The sequence below is a fragment of the Rhea pennata genome, chromosome 2 (assembly GCF_028389875.1).
Source record: "Rhea pennata isolate bPtePen1 chromosome 2, bPtePen1.pri, whole genome shotgun sequence".
Lineage (NCBI taxonomy): Eukaryota > Metazoa > Chordata > Aves > Rheiformes > Rheidae > Rhea > Rhea pennata.
In genome coordinates, this window is record NC_084664.1 from 77,607,489 (window position 1) to 77,631,116 (window position 23,628).

The 23,628-nt window shown below is 37.5% G+C and overlaps 1 protein-coding gene across 1 annotated transcript in view; it reads right to left on the reverse strand.

Annotated features, from left to right (window-relative positions):
• Positions 1 to 23,628, reverse strand: part of CTNND2 (catenin delta 2) — a 405,040-nt gene that overhangs the window by 233,882 nt on the left and 147,530 nt on the right. Inside the window, exon 8 of the mRNA XM_062568505.1 lies at positions 6,044 to 6,296. Coding sequence (XP_062424489.1) covers positions 6,044 to 6,296 — 253 coding nt within the window. The remainder of the gene's footprint in view (positions 1 to 6,043; positions 6,297 to 23,628) is intronic.

A 23,628-nucleotide genomic window follows, 5' to 3' on the forward strand; every position in this document is an offset into this window, starting at 1 on the left:
GCACTAAATAAAAATTCTTATCTTCTATGTAGCAGGGATTTGCATGGAATTGCAATTTGCTCTGGACCTTGTATTCTTGAATTGTGTACATTTTTGTGCTGTTTAGACTCACATTGATTTTAATGTTTACTATGGGTGAATTTCTCATACTCAAAGTCACAGAATGATCAATCTAAAGAAGTATTTGCTCCTTTCTACCAATTCAAGGGACTTGGTCGATGGAAAATTGCTGCAAAAAATTCTTAGAAGTGATCTTGCAGAGATGTTGTTAGTAGGACCTAAGAAATCAAAACATTTATTCCTAGAGGTAAGGTTACATTGTAACTGTGTCTGTCATCAACAAATTAATGTTAAGTGAATTAAAAAAAAAAAACACCAAACACAAACATGCACAGCTCCACTAGAAAAAGGTTTCCTTTTTTTCTTTTCTTTTCCTTTTTTTTTTCTTTTTTTTGAGAATCATTTTCTCTTCCACTTTGCCCCTAATTTCAGATCAGAATAAGACAGGCCTTTGAAAACTATCGAGTGAAAAAATCTGCCTACTACAATGTCATATAAAGGTGGGGAGGTACATCTGCAACACCTGCTCGGACGCATTCAGACCATGAATATGAACTTCAATCTTCTGCCTCTCAGGTTAGTTAGGAGTTGGGCTCTCTCTCTCTCTGCTCCACACTGTTTTAATTTCACATAAATAATTCAGTGTCAGAGAAACTGACTTTACAGTCTAGTGGTAAAGGATTTAATCTAGGATATGGGGGACCCACATGCAGCTCCTTGCTCTATCCAAAGCAGAGAGCCTTCAGGAAGGACAGAGATGCAGCGCTGCAGTCAGTAAAGCTGTTAGATCCTAAATACTGAAGTCTGCATCTCTAGCAAGGCAGTGCTGAACAGGCTGACTACCACGATTCTAGGGTCACAGCAAGGCCTTTTCCCTCACCAGAAAAGCCTTTCTGTTGGTGACAACCCTTCCTGCAGAAGCCAGAAGATACCGTCTCATAAAGGCTTTCAGTGTCCACACAGGTTTACATTGTTATTTTCTTATCTCATTAACACTGTTTTACTGTCCGGCTGCTATTCTGATTTACAATAGGGTAGTGCTATTAACACTTTTTCCAAGAATTTGACAATTCTTGGAAGAAAGCAAGATTAAATGTATGGTAAAGACTGCTGCAAAAACATTCACCTTTTAACAGGTCATGCTTCAAATTGTGTGCATGAATCTCATAGGAAGTTTTACTGGAACATAGAAGTTAACAAGAATTTATTTTATTTAGCCCCCTTTCCCTACAGAAAAGAAAGATTTCTAGTTTGCATTTTGAAAATTCAGCATATTTTTTGCAAAATATAATGCAAAATGAGTTTTGAAGTTTAAAGACCATACATAACGATCCAATGTATTTCTTTTCATTAATGGAAAAAAATGCTCATTGAAAGGTTGAGAAGGTAGACAGCCAGAGCCTTCTTTCTCTGCTTAGTAAGAAGTTAACGCCCATAGAGATAATGGAATAAAATGTGGACTCTAAAAGCCAAGGCAGAGTAGAAATGTCTCTGGGCATTAAAGCTGAAGCATGCAGTATCTGCAACACTAACTATTTTGACTTGCACCCTGATATTATAAAAGGAAGAACCACTACAAGATGGTTGGATTTAAAGTTTTTCTTTTCTTGTGTAGTTGCAACACTGCTCTGCTGTTAGTGCTATATTTTTTTAAAGGAAGAAAAAGAAGTCTATCACATCATTATTGCATTCTGTTCCATTAAAAAAAATGCATCATTTACATCTGCAGTCACTGCATTTCCCTACTTCGTCTGAACAAATAGTTAAAAAGCTCTAAAGCACATATCTTGAGAAAGAAAATCTCATAAAGAAAAATTGTAAACATAGATCAATATAATTCATTACAATATTAAATGGACATTTGAACTCTGAACTTTCTTTTGATACTTCCACTGAGTGTTTTTCACATAATTCTTGCCGGTCGTGAATACATAAAATCATTTAAGAACACAACACTGAAGGAACGTCACAAAACAATGAAAGAAATATGCCAACTCAACCCATCAAACCAGACAGGGAGAATATAAACAAACAGAACTGCTGCTACTGTGAAACTTTATTAATAATGTATTTAGCTGAAAGACGTAAACGATATATTTTTCACTTCTTCTGCGACAGTACTATTCATCAGCGATGATGCATGCACATGGTTTCTTAACAGTACAAGACCTCAATAATTAAAGAATCTGTATGCATTTTTTTATTATTATTATTTCAGAGTAGAAATTGGCAGGCAAAAAGACTGATAATTGGATCCTGACATTTCTATTTATAGGGCTCCCCAGTTGCCCTAAATTCTAGGCACGCGCAAACCTCAAATAACCTGTTAGCACTATGGGACAAATTAATCTTTCTTAAATGAAAGTAGGGCAGAAAATGTCAAATGAACACACATATCTAGCACTTTAAAAGAAAATACCTAGTGAAAACAACCCTTACTGTACCTTTCTCTATTACACTATAAAGGGTAAAAGTGTGTGAATATGCTCTGCACTGTAAGCCATTATGGCTTCATGAACCAGAGCCAGCACATGTTATTGACCAACATCCTGCAATCTTTCGCCTTCACCTTCTCTGCCATTTTCCAACATCTTATGCCCTTTTCTGAATCCTGTGAATTTCTGCATTCATAGCCCAACAGGAACCAAAAGCAAGATAACAATTAGAAAATAAATACTGTATTTTTTGGCCCATTCTCTATGCCACATTTTTGTATGAAATATTATGTCATGAAACAGTTTAAAATAGCCCTACTGAACACTTATTTTCCTTTTTCACATGACCGACACATATAAACATGCCAAAAAACTCCAAACTGTATATTATCTTTGATATTCAACTTCTTCATTTTCCATATGCAGAACTTCAGTTTTATTACTGCTATGGGATGAGAAAAGGAGTCTATTTCCTTTATAAATAACACAAAACAGGCTCTTATCCACTATAAATTATATATAGTTTTTCCTATCTTTGTTATATCGTTTCATACCAGCTAATTGTCTATTTGCACAGACTAAAAATTATTCATTACCGCAGACTTGATAATAAATACTGATACTTTTTTTAAAAAAAGATTTTATCTTATACTTCATATCACTAAACACTATTCTATGAGAGTTGGGTGATGGAGAACAGATGTTGAGCTAAAATTTCTTCGGCAAATGTCAGCTCAGAACACATATGCAGTATTACTAATACAAACTATACAGTGAAAACTACAACCCAAACTACACGATGGAAAAAAAGGAGTGCCTAGGGTATGTATGTTCTCTTCTGGTATCTATTTTCCATCCCAAATTGACATTGCGGTTAGTGTATGGCATGTACCATACACTAATCCAAAGCCATTAGTACAGCTATTGCAATACACTCTTGTTTTCCAGTTGGCTTTGTCCGCGAACCTTCTCCCCTGGCTTTCTGACTAGACAGACAGGCTTGGTGCCTGACAATCACAGCTGTGATTCTCACCCACACTTCATACAGGTCACCTTTTTTTTAAAAAAAAAAAAAAAAAAAGGAATAAACCCCCCCAGAAAAGTAATAATTGCTTAGTAAAGAAGCTCAAGATTTATCAATTGCCAAAATCCATCCACTGAGCAATATTATTATTTGTTCTTGCTGTCTAAGGTATAAATAATACATTGCGTATTATTCATCAATGTACAGGTGACAGCTATTAAAAGTTTTTCTTATATTCGGGCCATGTTTTCATTTTCCTAATTAAAGCCATTACTTCTAATTATACCTCCATGCACTACCCTAAATAATTTCCCTCCTTCTTTACCGTTTCCTCAAGTATCTGTAAGGTCTTCTGTCCCTCCTTCCCCCCATTTGTTATTTACCCAAGATTTTGTAGTCTTTCCATAAAAATCAACACATTGAAAGTCTCCTGACTGGTTTTACTGTTTTTCCTTATCTCCTTCCCATTTTTCAGCATCTCTCCAAAACCTGAATGATCAGCAGGGCAATATTCCAGGGACAGTTTCTGTTCTGCCTAGGTGGAAGACCATCAGTAGTGGCCCTAATTATTCTCCACCAACAAGTGAGAACAGTAACATTAAGTAACTAGACAGCACAGTCCACGGATAAATAAATGAAGTAGGCAGAAATGTATTACAGTGGAATACAAACCTCTATTACAAAGATATTTGTTAAAAATCTCAATTCAATCACATTATTTATGATTAACAAAAATCATAATAAAAAGGTTATTTAATGATTCTCTGTAAAGAGATTATCAACTTCAATTTATATCTGGATCTGTGCTCTGTCCTGTTTTACCTACAGAAATCAATACTCACAAACTCTGCTGCACAAATGATACCATATGGAGAGAAAGAGAAGAACTAGAAACCAGTAAAATGAAAAATTTGTTAAAAGAAATAATCTTAAATTTTACAAGCACATATCCTATACAGTCACTGACAGATTCAAAATGACAGCAAATGAACTAAACAGAGAGGATCTCTTCCAAAAGAGATATGTCTAACATATTTTGGACATTTCATGGATATTATAATCAACATGCTTTTTCTAAGTACATTTCTTATGGATTAAAATCATCTTTCCTCTGGTTTAGTTCTCTCCTAATACAACTTTCCCAAAGTTTGAAAATAATATAATTACAAAGCAAAGTTCTTTTTCTCCAAGAACATTTATATTCTGGAATACAAATATATCAACACACCAAAATTTCAGAAAAAGAAAGAGACCAATATTTGTTTTGGGGCAGGAAGAGGAAAGGCAGGAATTGAGTTTACATTCTTTCAAATTTTTGGAGGAATATCAAGAGTTAAGGGGGAAAAAAAAAAAAAAAAAAAAAAAAAGAAGAAGAACTTGCAGAGGGAAGCTTTCCCAATAAGTAATTCACTGAAGTGATGGCTGAAGTGGCTGTGAGCAATGCTGTTTCTGATGCACTGTAAAATTTAACTGCTCTTGGGCTTTTATATTAAGAGAAAATTTTGATAATGCAAATATGTACAGAGATTAGGTTGTGAATGCAAGTAGGAGAGGCATCTTTTCACTTTGTTGCTTAAAAATCTCCAGCATTTTTGTTGGGGGCAAGTTTTGGGGTTCATCTATCATTACATTTCATATGCCAAAACAAACAAACAAACAAAAAAAACGTAAACCACCATCTGCCATAGAAAATCCTGTACAAAATTAACATTTACAATCGGTTTAAACTTAAGTTACCAAAAAAATCTGCTGACATTTTCTCCAGCCAAAAATTAAACAAAACCACTAAGGACTACACTTAGCATTTCCACTGTAGTTATCATGGAAGCCAAATAATACGCCAGACAACTCTCCTTCAAAACTGTCTGGGTACTTGGCTATAAAGTTTTGTCCTTGCACCTTCCCTAGGTGTACTACAAAACAGAATATGCATGCCTAACATTTTAAGTTGTGCTATACATTTAAAATGCACACATATTAAAAAAGTTGTAGCACATTCATTCTGCTACCTTGCACTAGCATGAGAAACCTGCACAGCACAAAAGGTTAAGCATAAACCTGACTACATTCTGTTTCCACATTGCTCTTAGTCTCATTGCGCAACACCAGAATACCCTTTTGTGCAGCACTAGATATTAACTGTAGACAAATCATCGACTGTAAGAACTTCTGCCTGAGGAGTAACTTCAAAATTCAATCCACAATGGTTAAAAGGTTAAAACAGTCATACCACTGCTCTCATTTTCCGAGAAAATTATTTTTTGTACGGTTTTGAGGGGCGGCACTACTGAAAGAGGGTTAAACATACTTATTCAAGATCACACCTAGCATTTCACTTCACAGAAGAGCTCATGAGAGCCTTCCAAGGATAAGCATTAGAACACAATGGTTATGCAAACAAAATCGTGAACTTCGAATCTTCTCCTTTTTTTTGTGATATACAATAGTGGAAATGTACAAGGTAAACCACAATTATAAACCTCTGCACGAGCAAGAAATAGTAGACAATTAAGGTTTCACCCACCTGGGATCTTTCTGAATGCTATCAATGGAAGGTGACCTAGCCAAGGTCCCTTCAGGTGGGATGGCTGGCCCAGATTTGCTGTATGGTGATTCAACAGAAGGACAATACTGCAGCTGTCGGTAGGGGTCTGCGTAATTGGAGGCTGGGCCTGCCGCATAGCTGGCCCTCTGGAAGGTCGCGGTTGCGTTCTGTGTGCCGTGTTGACTGCCTGTGCGCTGTAAGGGTACGGAGTCGACACCAGGGGAAGATGGGGCTACGACAGGAAAGTAGGGACAAAGTAAAAAATTGAGGACCTGTTCACAGAAATGGTTAACCAGGTCTAGGCAGAGGAAAAAAACACACACATATAAAACAGGGGTTCAAAAAGAATGAGAAAAAAAAACAAAGAACAACATTGTCATTTTCAAAACCACCAAAATAAGTAACTATCAAGTGAATTTCTAAATGACATGCCTCCTCTGGACTAGAAGACCTTCACAACAGTTAAACAGACTGTGCAGCAGTGCTTTTCACTTGGGGTTTTAAGAGCGTTAACTTGAAATAAAAGAAATGCAGAAACATACAGCACTGGTCAAATTCTGATTACAACCACCACCAAGTGAGACTTGTGCAGTCCTTACACAGGTGGAAGAAGTCACACCACCCGTAGAAGGAGCGCGCAACCAGGCCCCAGAGTCCAAATTGAGACTGATGGCTCTATGGCAGCAGAAAGAGACAGCCAGCCACGGTCACCCCAAATTTGTAGTCCTGGTATCTGTAAAATACAGAAAAACAGACACCTGCTACTGATACAATTGCTGGGTACACTTTGTTAACCATTTTTTCTTCATATTTCATCATAAATAAAACTTACTGGACTGCTCCTGCTAACTGCTTCTGAAAAAGAATGTGAATGCAAGATGTCTTAATCTATGCCAGCAACACTTGGTACTACAGTTCTCAAGATTATGGTATTAACAGTTTTGAGCAGCTTAACTAGCAGATTTAAACTGACTTAACGCTTTTGCAACTCCAAAATCTTATTAATCTGCTGCGTAGCCCATTACCTTTCTATTACACCACAGCATACCAGAATCGAGTCTGCTTTATGATTTTCATTAAATACGCAATAATATTTATGCCCAGGAAATGGCAATTGGATTCTCATTGTATCAGCTAGAGGACCAACATCTACACGATCTTTGGCCTGGAAATAAATACAAGTTAAAAGCTGCCTCTGTTCAGATGGAAGTTCTGACGACTTTAAATGGCAAATGTACTCACTGGGGATCCCATTCCCCCCCCCCCCCCCCAAGACAACAGGAACTCCTTCATAAACAGGAGTGGGTCTATGTGCAAGATTATTATTAGCTGGCTCAAATTCATACACAAAACTGCAGGCAAAACAGCATACTCGAGCAACAGCTTACTGTAATAAATTCCCCAATCCTTTCTCATTAACACACACATTTACCTTCCAAGAAAGTAATTATTTTTATTATAGGTGTATGAAAGGGATTTTAAGCATTTTATATTGAAGTGTCAGAAAATGAAATACAGTCAGCTTAAAATAGAATTACAGCCATTTTGTCTGAGCTGATACTCGCCAAAGTTAAAAAAACACCCTGAACATTTTAAATTTGTATCAAATTCCTGCCTTATTTTCATTTCTCTTATGGCTCTGACATGTATCATGTTATGATAACAAGTATCACTTTATAATTTTGTTACAAAATTACATATAATAGGATTACTCTAATCTGCAAATATAATAGGATTACTCTAATCTACATATATGGCAACATTTAATAAGTATTGGTTTTGTCTAACTGTTAATATGGATTTGCCTAAGGAATGAGTAATAAGACACACACACACAGAGATCTTGTCTTAAACCTGTATCAGTTAAAATGCAATAACACTATTAGACGACTGAGATATCCCATTCACAAATCATACTAAATCCAATATTAGGAAGACACGGGAAAAAACATCACATTTTAACAGGAAACGCACATAATTCAGAAAAAAAAGGTGCTTTATGAAAAAAAATAATTAAAGCACATTAGAGAAAATCCTGGAAATGTTTTCAACTGGAAAAAGTTCAAATGGAAGTGTACACTGAAATAGCATACTGTTAATCATCGTCAATGGGTAGGATATGCTGCTAGATTTTGATGCATCACTGGTCCAATGTATTGCCCTTTCTTTTGTTTGCAAGGCACCTCTATAAAGATGGTGTTTGTTTTTAAATTCTTTGAAAAAACTTTTCTACTTGGTCTTGCTATCAAAATAGGTATTTGTATGAACTGAAACTAGCTGTCACCCTAACACCTACATGCTTTTTGAGTCACACTGATTCATTTCTCAAATTACCTTCCTTAACAGACTGTTACTTCCTTTTGAATTTTATCAGGATGAACACAGTACTGCCATCATTAGAGGACAGAACAATAAGACAAATGCATCACTTCTTTAAACATTCACAAATAAGTTTATGTTTGTTAACCAGCTTAATAAATATAAAAAAGTTTCAGAAATAGCTCTACATTTAACTTGACTACAGCCACCTTCGTGGAGTGTAAAAAGGTTCAATCTTAGTAGATCTTTTTTCTTTTTTTTTTTTATGAAGCATTTCATGTAAAACTGAAGCAAAGGTACGTCTTTTGCATTGTTGTTGCTTAAGCAAATTCATTTATAGCAACCAGATTTATTGATTAAAGTATGGCTGCGTAGCCCATGACAAACATTTAGGCTATTGAGAAAAATGTCTCCCTTCGATTTAGGTACTGCAACAACAAAGCCATAATGATCATATCTATTTAACAAATTCAGAACAGATTTTAACCAACAACAATAGATCCGCAGTGAAGGCAAAGATCAGAAGTTATTCAAAGGCTTTTGAATTTGAGGTTTGCAGATGTTTGTGCAACCTTTTTACGTGGTTTTAAATCAAAGGCATTTGCTCCTTTCCAAATTCAGCATTTGACTTGTCTCCACACAAATCAACGTAAGACACGGTTTTAACCACAAAGCTCCACCCTGAGTCAGAATCAGCTCAGCACAGGTAAGGTGCAACACTACTTTAACCAGGATCAGGGGCTCACCCCAGCAAGGCACTGGATAGAGGGGAGGGAAGGGAAGGGGTTGTAACAGAACTGCTTCTGCAGGAGAAATGAGCTGCTTTCTCTTTTCTCAGCAGCAACCACCACACCGCCCAGGGCCTACAGCTGACCCTAGCCTGCCTCTTAAAACAAAGCAAAGCCCAAGGTCATCGCAAGGCCGTTAAGAAGCAGGCCTAGTTTTGTGCCCATATTTACCTCCTAGCTTCTCCTTAAATAAGTCAGCAGCAAAACTGACAAAGAAATCAAGATTAAAAACAAAGGAAGAAAATGCCCCAAAACTGTGGTATCTTATGAACCTAAGTGAGTGCACAAGAAAATATCATTTCTAATGGTTGTTGCAGCCCATACTTTTTTAAACTTACATGGAAATTCAGTGGCTGATGTCAGATAAATAAGTTTTGGAAATTCTGTTCCACTTTGCACCCTTTGCTTTGGGCAGTCTTACTGCAGCTCTTTCGCAAGACCTGTTTGGTAAAGCCAATTTCAGAGGCAGAGAAACAAGCAATCCACTCCATAAGTCTGGCTTATCTAGACCATACCCTGCAAAGCTGAGGCTACTTCCCACTGATGTGAAGGTCAGAGCACTCACTCTACGCTGCAGTTAGCAGGTATTGGAGATAAGAAATAACACAATCATTAAGAGGCCAATAAATCTCTGAACATTCATTTTATTTTAAATATGGGGAGCTTTAGGTAAATACAAGGAGGATATTTGAAGGTGAGTACTTTAATTCCCCTAGTGGGCTGACAAGAGAATTTATCTTGAAGTTCTTCCAGGCTAAAGAGGCCCAGCTCTTGCAGTCGTTCCTCACAGGGCAGGTGCTCCAGCACTCTGATCATCTTTGTAGCCCTACACTGGACTCTCTCCAGTAGCTCCATGTCTCTCTTGTCCTGGGCAGCCCAGCACTGGACACAGTACTCCAGATGAGGCCTCACTAGGGCTGAGTAGAGGGGCAGCATCACCTCCCTCCACCTGCTGGAAACACTCTTCCTAATTCACCCCAGGAGACCATTGGCCTTCCTGGCTACAGGGGCACATTGCTGGCTCATGGTCAACTTGTTGTCCACCAGCACTCCCAGGTCCTTCTCTGCACAGCTGCTTTCCAGCAGCTCAGCCCCCAGCTTGTACTGGTGCCTACGGTTATTTTTCCCTAGGTGCAGGACCCTGCACTTGCCCTTGTTGAACCTCATGAGGGTCCTCTCCACCCAGCTCTCCAGCCTGTCCAGGTCTCTCTGAAGGGCAGCACAGCCCTCTGGTGTATCAGCCACTCCGCCCAGGCTTGGATCATCAGACATCTGTCCCTTTGTCCAGGTCATTGATGAAAAAGTTGAATGGGACTGGCCCTGGTACTGAGCCCTGGAGAACTGCACTAGCTACAGGCCTCCAACTTGACTCTGCACCACTGATGACTTTCTTTTTTGTCTCCAGACTCTGGGATTCCTGAGGGCTGCCCTTAATGTGTTCTTCCTAAGAAAGTTCGCCAAAGATACTAAAAAGCCCCCGTTAACTGACCTGATGGGGCAGGACTGAAGACCTGATGTATGCCCTGATTATGGCTCTCTTAGTGGCAGAAATCGCAAGCAGAAAAGCCAACTCTATCATTTTCTATGGCTTTTGCATAGTATCAGCGAAGATAAAACAACTTTTAAATTAACACTGAAAATCTACGTGCATTTCTAAATGCACCCACAGGCTCATTCAGTCAGAAATTCACAAAACTTTAGGTTTTGTATCTTATTTTCAAATAGATGACTTCTGCAGAAAAAAAATAAAATTCAAAAGCAAAATCATGGTCACTGGTATAGGTAGGGATACTACAGCACCACATCTAGACATTTTAGGGAGACCAAATTCACATAAAAACTGCTAGGATGTTCAGACTTCCTAAAAGTCAGAGGGAATTTTGTCCAGTTAACATATGTAAGTTCAGCTCATCAGAAAAGATTAACTCATTTATGAGACTTATTTTGCTGTACCTTCTTGTGGAAAATGACTGGCTGATACTACTGTTTGTGTTGCAGATACTACTCTTTCCTCTTCTTATTCTATAGTAGATATTCAGTCCTGTTTGTGTTGCAGATACTACCCTTTCCTCTTCTTATTCTATAGTAGATATTCAGTCCCTATGTTGACCTTCTGTTCACACTCATAATTTGTAATACAGGTTTGGGGGGGTTGCACTAATTTGCACAAGCAAAATTCTTATTCTCATATGAAAGTTGAAGTTCTTTGGAAAAAAATAGGTAAGATATCCTTTCAGTTCAAAGTAAGTCCACTATCCCTCCATGAGTTCACAGAAGATATGAATGTAAAGTATTTAAAGTCATTCTGCTGGTAGCAAATATGTCAGAAAATTTATAAACAAGATAGTTTTTCCATCTAACATGCTGCAAAAATAACAGTGCATCCTCTGCCTATTAGAAAACAGAATGTATAAAAGTTTGGGGGGTACACACACTTTATCCTCCCTAAATGTTAACTGAGCATTTGAAAGCATGCAACAGATTTCTAGGAATAGAAGACGCATTAAAAAATATTAATTACAATCAAGCTAGACACAAATCAGCAATCCAAAGTAGCAAGTAACAGTAGTCAATTTTAACACTGTTAAAGCTGTATGATAATACCTACATAATAATAAGTTACTTAGTGGTTTCCACATGGGAAACACAGAACTTTAGAGAAATGTATGTCTGTGAAACCACAAAAATATTTACTAGAAGAAAAAACATTAGTATAGCTAATATTAGCAACACTCTCTAAAGGTAGGGGGTTAGAATTTTACCAAAGCACTATCATATTCTGTAAAAAGTGCACATGCACAAGGAATTTTCATACTTCAAACATGTAAACTAAGAGAAGAGCAAAAAAAGCACTGAAGGATTTCAAGATAAAATTCAAATTCTTCAAATTATGTTAGATTTAACATATCAAGATCACAGAAGTTATCCATAGCTAAGGAACTTGGCTACACAATTTCTTGTAGCCAGAACAAAAACAACAGTCCAAACTATTTCCAATTGTCCATTCTCTTCTTCCTCACTTCTCCCTACTCTTCATTTTGTCCCATTTATATCTTGCAATCAAACACTCCAGTTTCTGAATCCTGTATTTATTCTCACTCCCTAAACTCTGAGGCTTTTTACTCTTTCTATTCAAGAGGAGGGAAATAATTTGGTGACAAGGACTGGCTAGATCTCCTTACTTCTGCCATTCATTCCTCTCCCATTCTAATATAGTTCACTTATGCCTAAAAAAATTAAAACAATAAAAAAAGGAAAAGCTGTATCTCTGTAGACAAACAAGTCTCTCTAAAAATGTGTAGTTACCAGTATAACCATTTGCCAATTACATTTGTTCTAAATGAACCTTTTGATGCCTTTAATCGTGATCTATGGAAGTTACAATACATGAACTTTAGGACCAGCTGTCTGAAGCCATCTATTAATTGTATTATTGCCTTTCCTTTAGAATAGTTTTGCTTTCTCAACTTCTAAAACAAGCTCAGAGTCCAGCACTATGCTTAATTCTGTTTTATTAAACAGTCAAGTTTTGAGTATGTAGTAATACACTTCATCTTTATGAAGTATAAAGATGAAGTATATTACTTCTACTTGTGATATTAAGGTACTTGACACCTTTTGCTTAGGTTCTCTTTCTCACAGTATAGGAGGAGATTTTCTCTGCAAAATAATTAAAAGGCTTTTTTTTCGTGATATCAGTGTCCAGGCTTGGACACTCCTTCCCTCATCTGACAGGCAAATTTTTAAATACAACTAAAAAAGAAAATCTGGCCAAAGATCTTGTTCCACACTACACGCAAAAGACAACTGCTCCTATCATGTTTTGTTAAATGTGTAGAAAGCAGTAACCTTTGGCCAGCACTAGCAACTTGATTTGTACTGCAGCTCAATACCGTGTTCCTCTTGTAATGAGAATTAAACAAGCTTTAGCTGATTATAATACATAAGTATGAGACCACCTTTCCCCGCTAGCCTTCTCTTGCACTTCTCTTGCACCGCTTTTATGTAGTTTTAATAGCTTTTAATTTTTCTTGATGATAAAGAAAGTACCTCTCTTTATACAATCAAATGAGCAAACCAGACATTCTCCAAGTAGCTCAAACAAAATCGTAAGGCATGTTTTTTTACTTCATAAACATCGTCACATTCTCTTTGCCTAATGCTGTAATCTACGCTGTTCACTAAAATACTCCCACAGAATAATGACTTACCTAAATCCTCATTACTGCTTACACTGAGCAGGGACTCCTTGACCAAACTGGATTCAGCAGAACATGCACCCACTTTCTCAGCTAGGCTGCTTTTCCAGTTGATGCAGAGCCTTTTTTTTTTTTTTTTTTTTTTTTTTTTTTTTTTTTTTGCCAGTACCTAAAACTTCAGTCTTACTAACTGATACAGATACATCATTTCTTAAGGAGTCACTCTTAAAGAAGTGCTTAAACTCAGGACTGATGGAGCTGACCTTTTCAAAAGGTTCAAGCCTACTAAAGACAAGGACTCTTCACTTGCTTGGGCTCTGAGAAAGACCTTCCTGTACCTCTTTTTCATAATGAACATATGAAAACTCCAATTAGGGCTTTGAAGCTTAAAAGCTACCTTACCTTAGAACAAACCACAAGAGAACTTCTAGAATGGAGAAAACTTTTAGTGAGAGGGAAGAGGGAAAGAAGGATTGGTAAGCGTATCTTCCCCTTGCACCCTCACAGGACAGGTTCTTTTCCTCCATCCTGCAATTCAGCTCTCAATGCATCTCAATGTACCGGTCTTGCAGGGCTTCCAGGATTGCAATAAACTTCATATAATTAACTGAAAAAGCCTCTTTCTTTCTATTTCCTTCACGTCTTCTCCCTCTCTTAGCAATTTCTAGTCATGCTTCGAAGACTCTGCTCTCCATATTTTCTCTATTTCTCTCTGCTAGCTCTACATTCTCCAGCTGCTCATATTCAGCCTATCTCAGGAAAGATAGGAACTTTTTTACCTTCCAACAGCTTGAACATGTTCAACTCTGTCTTCAACAGCCAGGGCACAGCAAGTGAGCAACCAATCTTCCTGCTGTACCAGGTTTGTCCTTTTAACAGAGCATAGCATATACTACAGAGCGAATGCAAATAAGCAAGAGAAATAAGATACTAAACAGCATAATGATAGATACTAAATGGCAAAAAATACCTAGGATAGAAATGGAAAAAAAATATAGATTGGTACCTAGCATTTCCTCAGGCACTGGTTATACCTGGCTGTCATATCTAGTTGTAATTAGTGTGCCTACATGCTGTTCCAAGTCTTTATTCAACAATAGGTTTTATTATCAGATAATTCCATGACATGGTAGAAAAGAAGTCTTTTTTAACAAAGTAATATGCATGACTCTTCCAGATGATATTACAAGAGATTCAGGTTGTTCATGTTTTTAACTTTAATTTCCAAAACCAGAGGTTGTTGTTTAACCACTATGATACTAGCTCTATTATAAATACTCAGTTCATCTCTGAATTGGTTAAGAGGTCCATTGCCATCACTGGCAGCTGAGAAGTACTAAATCTAAAGAAGATCATAAATCTATTCACAGTGATTGCATGTCCCAATAATGAATTAATATCTATTTGCTATTTTGATTCTTTCACAGTCTTAAAATTGTTTCCTGACCATCACTGTAGTTATATGCCCCTGTTTTATAGGAGAACAACTCATTGCTTCAAAAAATCCAATGAAATATCACTTGTTGTCTGCATATTGTCATATTTAATAACTCCTGTACCAATGCAAAAAATGGTAATCTTTGAAGACTGAAAAACTGAAGTTGCTACTGTGCTGATGTATCCCTTCATTACAATTTTCTAAGAGCATTCTTTAGATCTTACATTAATTGTTCCAAGAAGACTGAATATTCCTTTGCTTAGAAACTGATGTTCCTTTACTGATTCTTTATTACAAAAAAAAAATCACTTCTTGGCTTCCTGAGCTATCCTACTTTTACAGAACAACCATTATCTGGTCACTCTGAAGGCTCCTTTCCTCTACATCACTACACTTCAATTTGCACATTTTCATATTGTCTGCATCTTAGTTCCTCTTTCACGCTTATCTTCGCTTTGAAATACATACCTTTTTCCTTTTATTGGACAGTTCCATTGTGGAAAGACACATCCTACCATTACCTAACTCTCAGCATGTGGGATAATTTGCTTAATAATCAGTTTAGACTTGCCATTTCTTTGCCAGTAATTATGTTATTTAGAGGCTCAAATATATGATTAACTGGTATCAATCTGAAATCATCTACTTTTCTTAAAGTGAGCGATGGCAGTAAATACATATTTTATGAATAGAGACATCTGTAAGGATTTTTGTACCTCACGAGCAAATTTTAATGAAAAAATAGGTAGAGGAGCAGCAGTGCTGACAAAGTTTCTTTTGTAGGGATTTGCATTGCAGTTTAATAGATATTGTACCTAAGAGGAATGACCTCTGACGAAGTTTATTCACAGCTGTCTCTGCACCCATAACCTTTGCAATTTCGGCCCTTCCGTCCAATTGCATTTGACCACCAGGTTCAAAGTTACCAGGCATCCATCATGATAACAAAAACCGTATCTCAACAGCATCATTTTGAGGTCTTCGTAGTGTTCTGAAAGGATTCCCAGGTTTCATTTAGATACTGGAATTCCTCAACCAAGTACGTATTTTCAGTGATTCCAAATTCCCAACTCCCCACCTCAGGAGAACAGTGACATTCTTTCTTCTTTATAATCAAAACAAGTCAAGACACATGCTAGGTTTTTCAATATACAGTATTTTTTTCCAGCTACCTTCAGAAACTGACTGCATTTTAAGTTGTTGAGTTCTTAAGCTTCACTAATTTATGCAATTTGTATTCTCAGACTCAGCTTCTAGTATGTTTCAGCAACGCTTTTCTGCTCAAAAGCCTTGCTGTGTCCACATAATATGATAATCATACGACAATTTTGGCTGCTACAGGCATTCTGCCAAGCTCTTTTCTCAGATCCTCTCTTGTCACACTGACTTGCATCCCCAAATTTAGGGAGAAAATGCAGTTTAATTGACTCATTACATGAACACTTAAAGGGAAAAAGTGGTAACTTCCAAAGCCCTTAACAGTAATTGCCCTTTGAGAATTTGAGATGTTCAAATTCATGATGTTAATTTGTTCAGCAGAGTAAAACTCAGTCCTGAACAATGGCATAACGCAAGACATAAACACTTGAGTCCTCTCTGTATTACTACATGGTTTCATCTTGTGCACATTGGACATGACAACCATAACCATTGCAAAACTTCATCAAAGCAAAAATACACAGCCCTGCTGAACATAGATAAGCATATTGCAACTAAATTTCTGTTTCTACTCCAAATTCACCTTCTCCTAAAATCTCTCACCTAGAAGTTTCCCTTCCAGCTGGCCAAAATAAAAACATATGCACTGAACAAAGTCACAATTATTACTCTTCAGAAAAGTAAAAATATTATGAGAACATAACAGTTCAACAGCCTACACTGCATCATGGTACAGCCATCAAATACAATGTGCATATAAACTGCATTTATACTCCTCCAGATTTTGAGTTTTTCCCAATTTAGTACACTATAATCCTAAGTAATAAAACATTTATAAGTTGATATTCTTTAGAATATCTTAGACCACGTTACTGAGCTTCAGCTATTTAAATTAATGGTTTCCTTCTGGAGTAGAGAATTATTTTACTATTAAGTTAAATATATTTACTTTCCAGTGTCAGAGTTTGTAGTATATACACCTTAGATATATTAACATAAATTCTGTAAATGATAGTTTAAAAGTTGCTGAATCCATTATAATAAACACCAGCATCTCTGAGTCCTTTCTCTGCTTGCAAAAAAAAAAATCCAGCTCTACATGCAAGCTACTGAACTATAATACGCTGAAGGAAGAAAGCTACCTGGAGAAGCAGTCAGTTTCATGTAATAAAGATTACAGTTTTAGTTAAAAAAAAATATAATGAGCTGGCAATTTTTAAAAGAGCTTTTAAACATAATACTCTTGAAAGCATGATCCTTTAACAAAAGCATTAGTCCTCTTGAAGACCCTACTGTGTAGTTACCTCAGGCACAGCATTGTGTTTTTATTCAGCAAAGATTTACAAAAAGGGAGTGTTTGAATTGTTTCTTATTTCTTGAAAGATAACTCTTTTATTTCTACGCAACACTTACTATAAAAGAGAATGGACATAGTACTGCACCAAGGAAGTCTAACATGACCAGGCTTTCATTTACCTGAGACTACAAAGATACAGTAAACGGGTGACAAACACATAGATATTTTCTGGCACAGAGTCACCACAGCATTTTCTCAATAATGGCAGATGAGATTTACAGGATATTTACTTCCCAGAGTTTCAGTGTCATGGCCAAGATCAATCGCAGTTCTACCTTAATAGGCAGCAGTAAGTTAAGGAATATCTGAAACGCACTCAGACAACCTCTAAAAGGGGAATAGAAACATCAGGAAATATGTAGAGCAAATCACAAGCCTCTGGAAGTATCGTGTTTATGGGACAGAGGAAGGAGGCTTGGGATATTGACAATTTTAACAGGTTTTTAAATCTGAGAAACACTGAAGTCTGAACTGTCTTCAGGTTGTCTGGACTGTCCTCAGGTTTACAGACTTAAAATGTTCATAATTTTAAAGTATCAAGTCATGGTTATTTGGAAAAAAGTTTCTCTACTATAAGGGGCGGGGCAAGGGGGAAGTATTTCTAACAGTTTACAGAGGCTTTGCCCATAGCTTTACATTGACCACTGGGCATTTTAGCATTGGAGCTGAAAGGTGTCTTCTCATCCTCCCAAAATTTTAAACAAGAGTGGAAAAATTCACATCCTTTCTCAGAAAAGATATCCTCCACATCCATTTTTCTCAGAAAAGATACCCACACAGCATACCTGGATGAAGAATAGCATGAATGCAAAACAGTTATTTCAGTGTGACCCTGACCAGACACGATTTTTGAAAGCTGCATCTCTTTCATAGCATGGAATAAGAAAGAAGGGAGAGCATCTGTAACAGTCATAAAATAATTTTCACATATTCTTTTAAAACATTACCAGGTCAAATTCTGACCCAAATTCATCATCTTAGTTGCTTTTAGTATATTTTAGCTCCATTTATCCATGCACAACATTTGGCAGCTGCTGTTTCATTAGTCTCACGTATTCAGTTGAGAGTCAAGATGTTTCCTCCCACCGAACAGGATGAGTTACATTAGTAAATACCACTTTAAGAAGGAAACCAACCCTCCGACATTTATTTATATATGTATACAAGAATATAACACAGATAAGGCTATAGCAAATACTCAGGATCTGTCAAATGAAATGAGATAATGACTTCCCATTGCTTTGAGGTGATTGTCATTCATTCTACAGATCACTAAGGTATTTTGTGCTCTATTTACTTTGTATTGAGGATTTGTTCCCTGCTTGTTTCTTATAATTATCTCTCCCAAAGCAATATTATCAAGTGGATGGCAGTTAGTAAAATAGTTCTATTATTAGTTCTCAACATTACCAAACTGATACAGATGCAGAAGTAGAAATAATTTTTCTTTTTAATTTCCTTGAAAACATTAAATCCTATAGCCAAAACTCTATGCCATGTGATTTACCAGCACAATTCTGAATTAATCTGCAGCTGTGGCATCACAGTATGTTAATGCAGATTATAGGCAAAAAAAACCCCAAAACCAAATCAAACCAAAAAAAAAAAAAAAAAAAAAAAAAAAGAAAAAGAAAAAGGAGAAATAAAACCAAAACAACACAAGTGGTGTTTGGCATTAACAATCTAGCTATTGCACTTTAGGATTGAAGAGAACCTAAATAAAGTTTTGAGAAGCAGTGTAACAGATAAAGGGCATAATCCAAATGAGGTAGGCCAAAGCTGCCTTTTTTTTTTTAAATTATTCTTGCTTTTAGTTTAAAGCAACATTTTGAAACCCCAAATGAAGAAAAACATATTTGAAACTAAGTTCCCCTTTTTGTTTCCAAATTAAATACTTGTAACACAGGAATTAGATTGTAAAAGGTAGTTTTTTGTTAACAGCTAGATTCTATTCTAACAGCATATTAAGTAAAAACTATACCTACTTACTCAAAATGATTGCTCATTTTAAAAATTTGAGGATGCATCTAAATGTATACAAGAGAAAAAAAAACACCCTTTTCCCTATTAACCCCTTTTGAATTCCTTTTTTGCATTAAGCCTGAAGTCTGTAGAACTATGAGTGACAGGTAACTAAATTTCAAATCCAGTTCTGATTAAGAATTACTTCTCAGCATAGAAAAACCGCGACTGTAGTGGGATAACTTTGGGACACAGATTGCTCTGTGAAACCTGTCACTGGTGACGAGCAAGACTGAAATTCTGAGTTCGACTCTAAGAGCTGAGGCCATTTGCTGGCCTTGCAGCTGAAGAAATACCTGCCGTGAACCAAGTTCGCTATAGGGAACTCATCAAGGCAATCAAATTTGGAATCCCACATCGTCATTTTTACCTAGTCCCACTTTAACATAAGAATTCTGTACTAATTTTCTAATTTTTTTTCAATGCATTTAAGTCTTACACAATCTCACTGGTTTGAAATGGTTAAAAATAACAACTTATCAAGGGGCACACATCCACAGAAAGGACAAGTCCATAAAGCTAAGCTGCACTTTATTTGGAAATGCCTCCAGGCTATCACAGAAGAAAGATTGTCCTCTGAGAACAACCACTATCCCCACCCACAAAACCAAGATTACCTGAGAAAGACAATGCTCCTAATAACTGAGAGCAGCGTTTGACATAAGCCATCCCGAGCTGCAGATTCTTCTCGTTCAGTCAGTGAAGGAGCAAACAGTGGAGGGAAACAAGGTGCAGAAGACAACGATAGCATCAGTCCAGAAGATAACAGTATTCCTCACTTTCAGGGCCTTTTCTTGTGTTGCATCACAGGAGAATAAAATACAGAGTATTTCCTGCCACTCATAAAAACCTGAACAGAAACTACAGGCAGCAAGAGGCCAGAAAAGCTGTTACTTGCCGTATTTCCCTCCTGGTGTCCTTCACTCAGTGCAGAAGGTAAACGTGAACCTCTGAAAGCACTTCCAATACAGACTTTTTTGCCTAGTTACTGCTACTGAGTTTTAACCCTCTTGGCAAACACAGTCAGGACCAACCTATAACAGATAACTCTACTCTCTAAGGAAAGGAGCCCGCTTAACTCACCATGGCAACCACAGCACGGATTCCCCTCACTGAGCTCTCCTGACAGCACTCTCCCTCTACACAGAAATTCAACTCACAAAAAAGCCACATTTCTGTTTTGTGCTTGCCATCATAAATTTCACAGGGCTCTCTTCTTTGATTGGCATTCTCCACCCTGGCAGCCAGGAGGAGGCACAGCTTGCAGTAGCACAGCTTTTATTAACAGCTAGCTTCAGAAGTGGTGCACGGGTGGGAGTGCTGAGCACTGGCCCAAGCAAACTCAGCAGGACCTGATCTGAAGGAGGATGCCACAAGAAGAGCTGCAGGATGGCCTAGCAACGCTCTGTGCACACAGGGACATTGGGTAACTTCTTAGGTAGCAAAGAGAAATGCTGCAAAATTGTTCCTCGCCTCCCCTCCTCCTGCCCTCAGGACCCATTTCAAGAACATGCTTGGTAAGCTCTTCACGTCCCGCGCATTCTCCAGAAGTGATGCAAATTTTGACTGCTTTCCTTTCACTGTTTAATTCCGATAAATCTTTTGTTTTGGGATGCTCTTTTCAAGATCAGCAGTACCACACCTGCTCAACCACAGATCCCACTCTCCCTTCTCTCAACCTATCCCCTCACACCTTTTCTCCCTCTCTCTTTGGACAAGCACACATGAGTTCTCAAAGGGCCTCGCATACCCTGTCTCCCTCATTGGGTGCTTCTGGTCTGTGCAGCCAGAACTCAAAGCTAATGCCAATCAGCAGCATAATCTTAGCTGCTGGACTTCCCATGGCTGAGCTACGTCACAAGGCGCTCCCTGCAGTGACTTTCCAGGGGCCAGAAGGCAAAGACAATCATCAACCTGCACATCTTGAGGCAGTACTTAAGCCTCCTTCAAGGCTCTCAGGTTCCCTTGGTGCCAATGAGATGCATTTATCCTTCACAGAGATGAGAACAGGTTCATCCCGCCATGGCTGGTTCTTCCATGATACTTGTGTGAGGTCCAGGACAAGGATACTCACTTGCAGCCTCTGGAATACATCAGTGTTCTTTAAAGCATGAGGACTCTGCAGGTTCTGAGGTCTAAGTATACACAATTCAACAATGCCTGCCCCATTTTTAAACAGCACTTTTATTTTTTTTAAACTGGTAGAGTCATGGGACCACTTTGGGGAGGGTTTAAAGTAAGCACAGAACTCTTATTTATAATCTCATCCATTCAGGGACAGCATTCTTTCAAAGCTCTTAATGCTTTTATCCTCCCTACCCCCCAAAAAAATCACATCTTTTTACAGAAAAGGGCTCTTCCCTTTCATCAAGGCACCTTGATGAGCACAAGTGTCATTACAAACTTCCAAACACAGTGCTGTCAGCTTCCACAAGCAACAGACACTTATCTCACAAGCTCCACTGCTGCCATACTTGCGTTCCTGTGCTACAGGTCAAAAATGACAGCTCAGAAGTTGAGGGAAGTTGCTTTCTGTTCAAGTTATGGATATTCTAGGCTTGTAAAATAGTGAGATCCTACCAGTTTGGACTTGCTTCATGTTTAACATCAATTAAGTGTCAATAGTTAAGTTAAATAGGACTAGATCCCTAGTCCAAACTTCTAGTTCCACAAATTAAACAATAAGCCAAAGGAAACCTATTTATATTCCTGTGCCCCTTCTAGCTGGAAGGAAATCCTTCCCATCTGTTGAGTGAGAACACTTCTCAAATTCCAGTGGTGCACAGGTAAAAATTACATTAAATAAGCTTAATTCTATCATTATTAACTATATGTATCCTGCTAGTTTTAGTGCAAAAATTTAGGTTGCTACTTCTTATAAAGGAGAAGGTGCTACCCTTTGAAGAATAAAAGGGATTGCTAATCTCAATTTGATCTACTAAAAACCACAAACCAAAGAACCCTATGCAGCTGTTTCTGTGAACTTTGAAAGATTATTCTTAGCTTGGACAGAATAACGGTACTACACCCAGTCACAATTTAAACCACAAGGTGATGAAGAATTTCTCCTGCCCCTACCTCAAGATATGCCAGTAAGGGATATGTTTTGTAAGCTCCTCTGTTTTAAACATTCTGCAATACGTAGTCCTTACTGCAGCCATTACTATGGTCATGCATTTCATCCACTAGTAAAATATAAGGAAAATACAAACATTCAAAAATGTAGTGATAAAGTAAAAAAAAAAAGGGTGGGGGGAAGGAAAGAAAAGGAAAAAATAACTTTTCTCAGCTCATAAAGAAATTCTCTACTCACTGAATGTTGATTCACCTAGGTGATGAGAAACTCTGAATGTGCTTTATCCATAATTGTATAAATATTCCTCAATGTAATAAGTACTCTGAAGTCCAAAAAAGAGCAAGAGGTCTTGTCTGTTTTAAAAGTGAAGAAATACTTCCATTCTGAGAGTTAAAGAATCTTCCAAATTAAGTGAAATTTTCAGATTCAGGAAGTGGTTTATCTCATAAAATACTGTACAAAACTAAACGTTTTGCAAGTATAACTGGCATAATCTTTTGTTTCAAATGATTAATGTCAACTGCAGAGAAAAAAAAATCTAGCCTTTGTCAGAGACTTATGCCCTTAGTCTAAGTTTGCCTTTCTGTACTCTTATGACTCATTTAGCTATGTTTGTACGCCAAAGCATATCAATAAAATACTTTGTCGCTTTGAGTGACATTAGCTTGTTGTTTAGCAACAGGGCACAGAAGTGCACTACAAAAACTGGAAATTCTCAAGATTTCACCAGGGATTGGCAAACATGCCCCCCTCATCCGCTAATTAAAGACGCTGTTCTGCTATGAGAATGTGAACTATGTTCCATAGAGAAGCACGCTAAAGTGGTCTCGTATCCTCTCCTCCGATAACGTGCACACAAGACATACAAGACATGAATCCCTGTCACGTAACTTCAGAGAGCACATAGCAATTTGCGTCTCTCTATACCTATCTATATAGGTAGTCAAAGCAGACAGCCACGTTAAAAAGCACTCAGACAACTCAACAAAGAAACCAATGTGCCAAACTCAATTTGGACTCCCATTCACTCCGTTATTTTGAGAAAAACTGTTCTGTCTCCTTTATCTTAAGAAATACATTCCTTCAGACATTTGTAGCAGAGGCAGGAACAGTCACGTCCAGGCCACTTCAAGACTCCTGCTCTGAGCATGGAGGGACTCATCAGGCTCATTCTCTGCAAGACTGACAGTGGTGAGAATCAACCCAA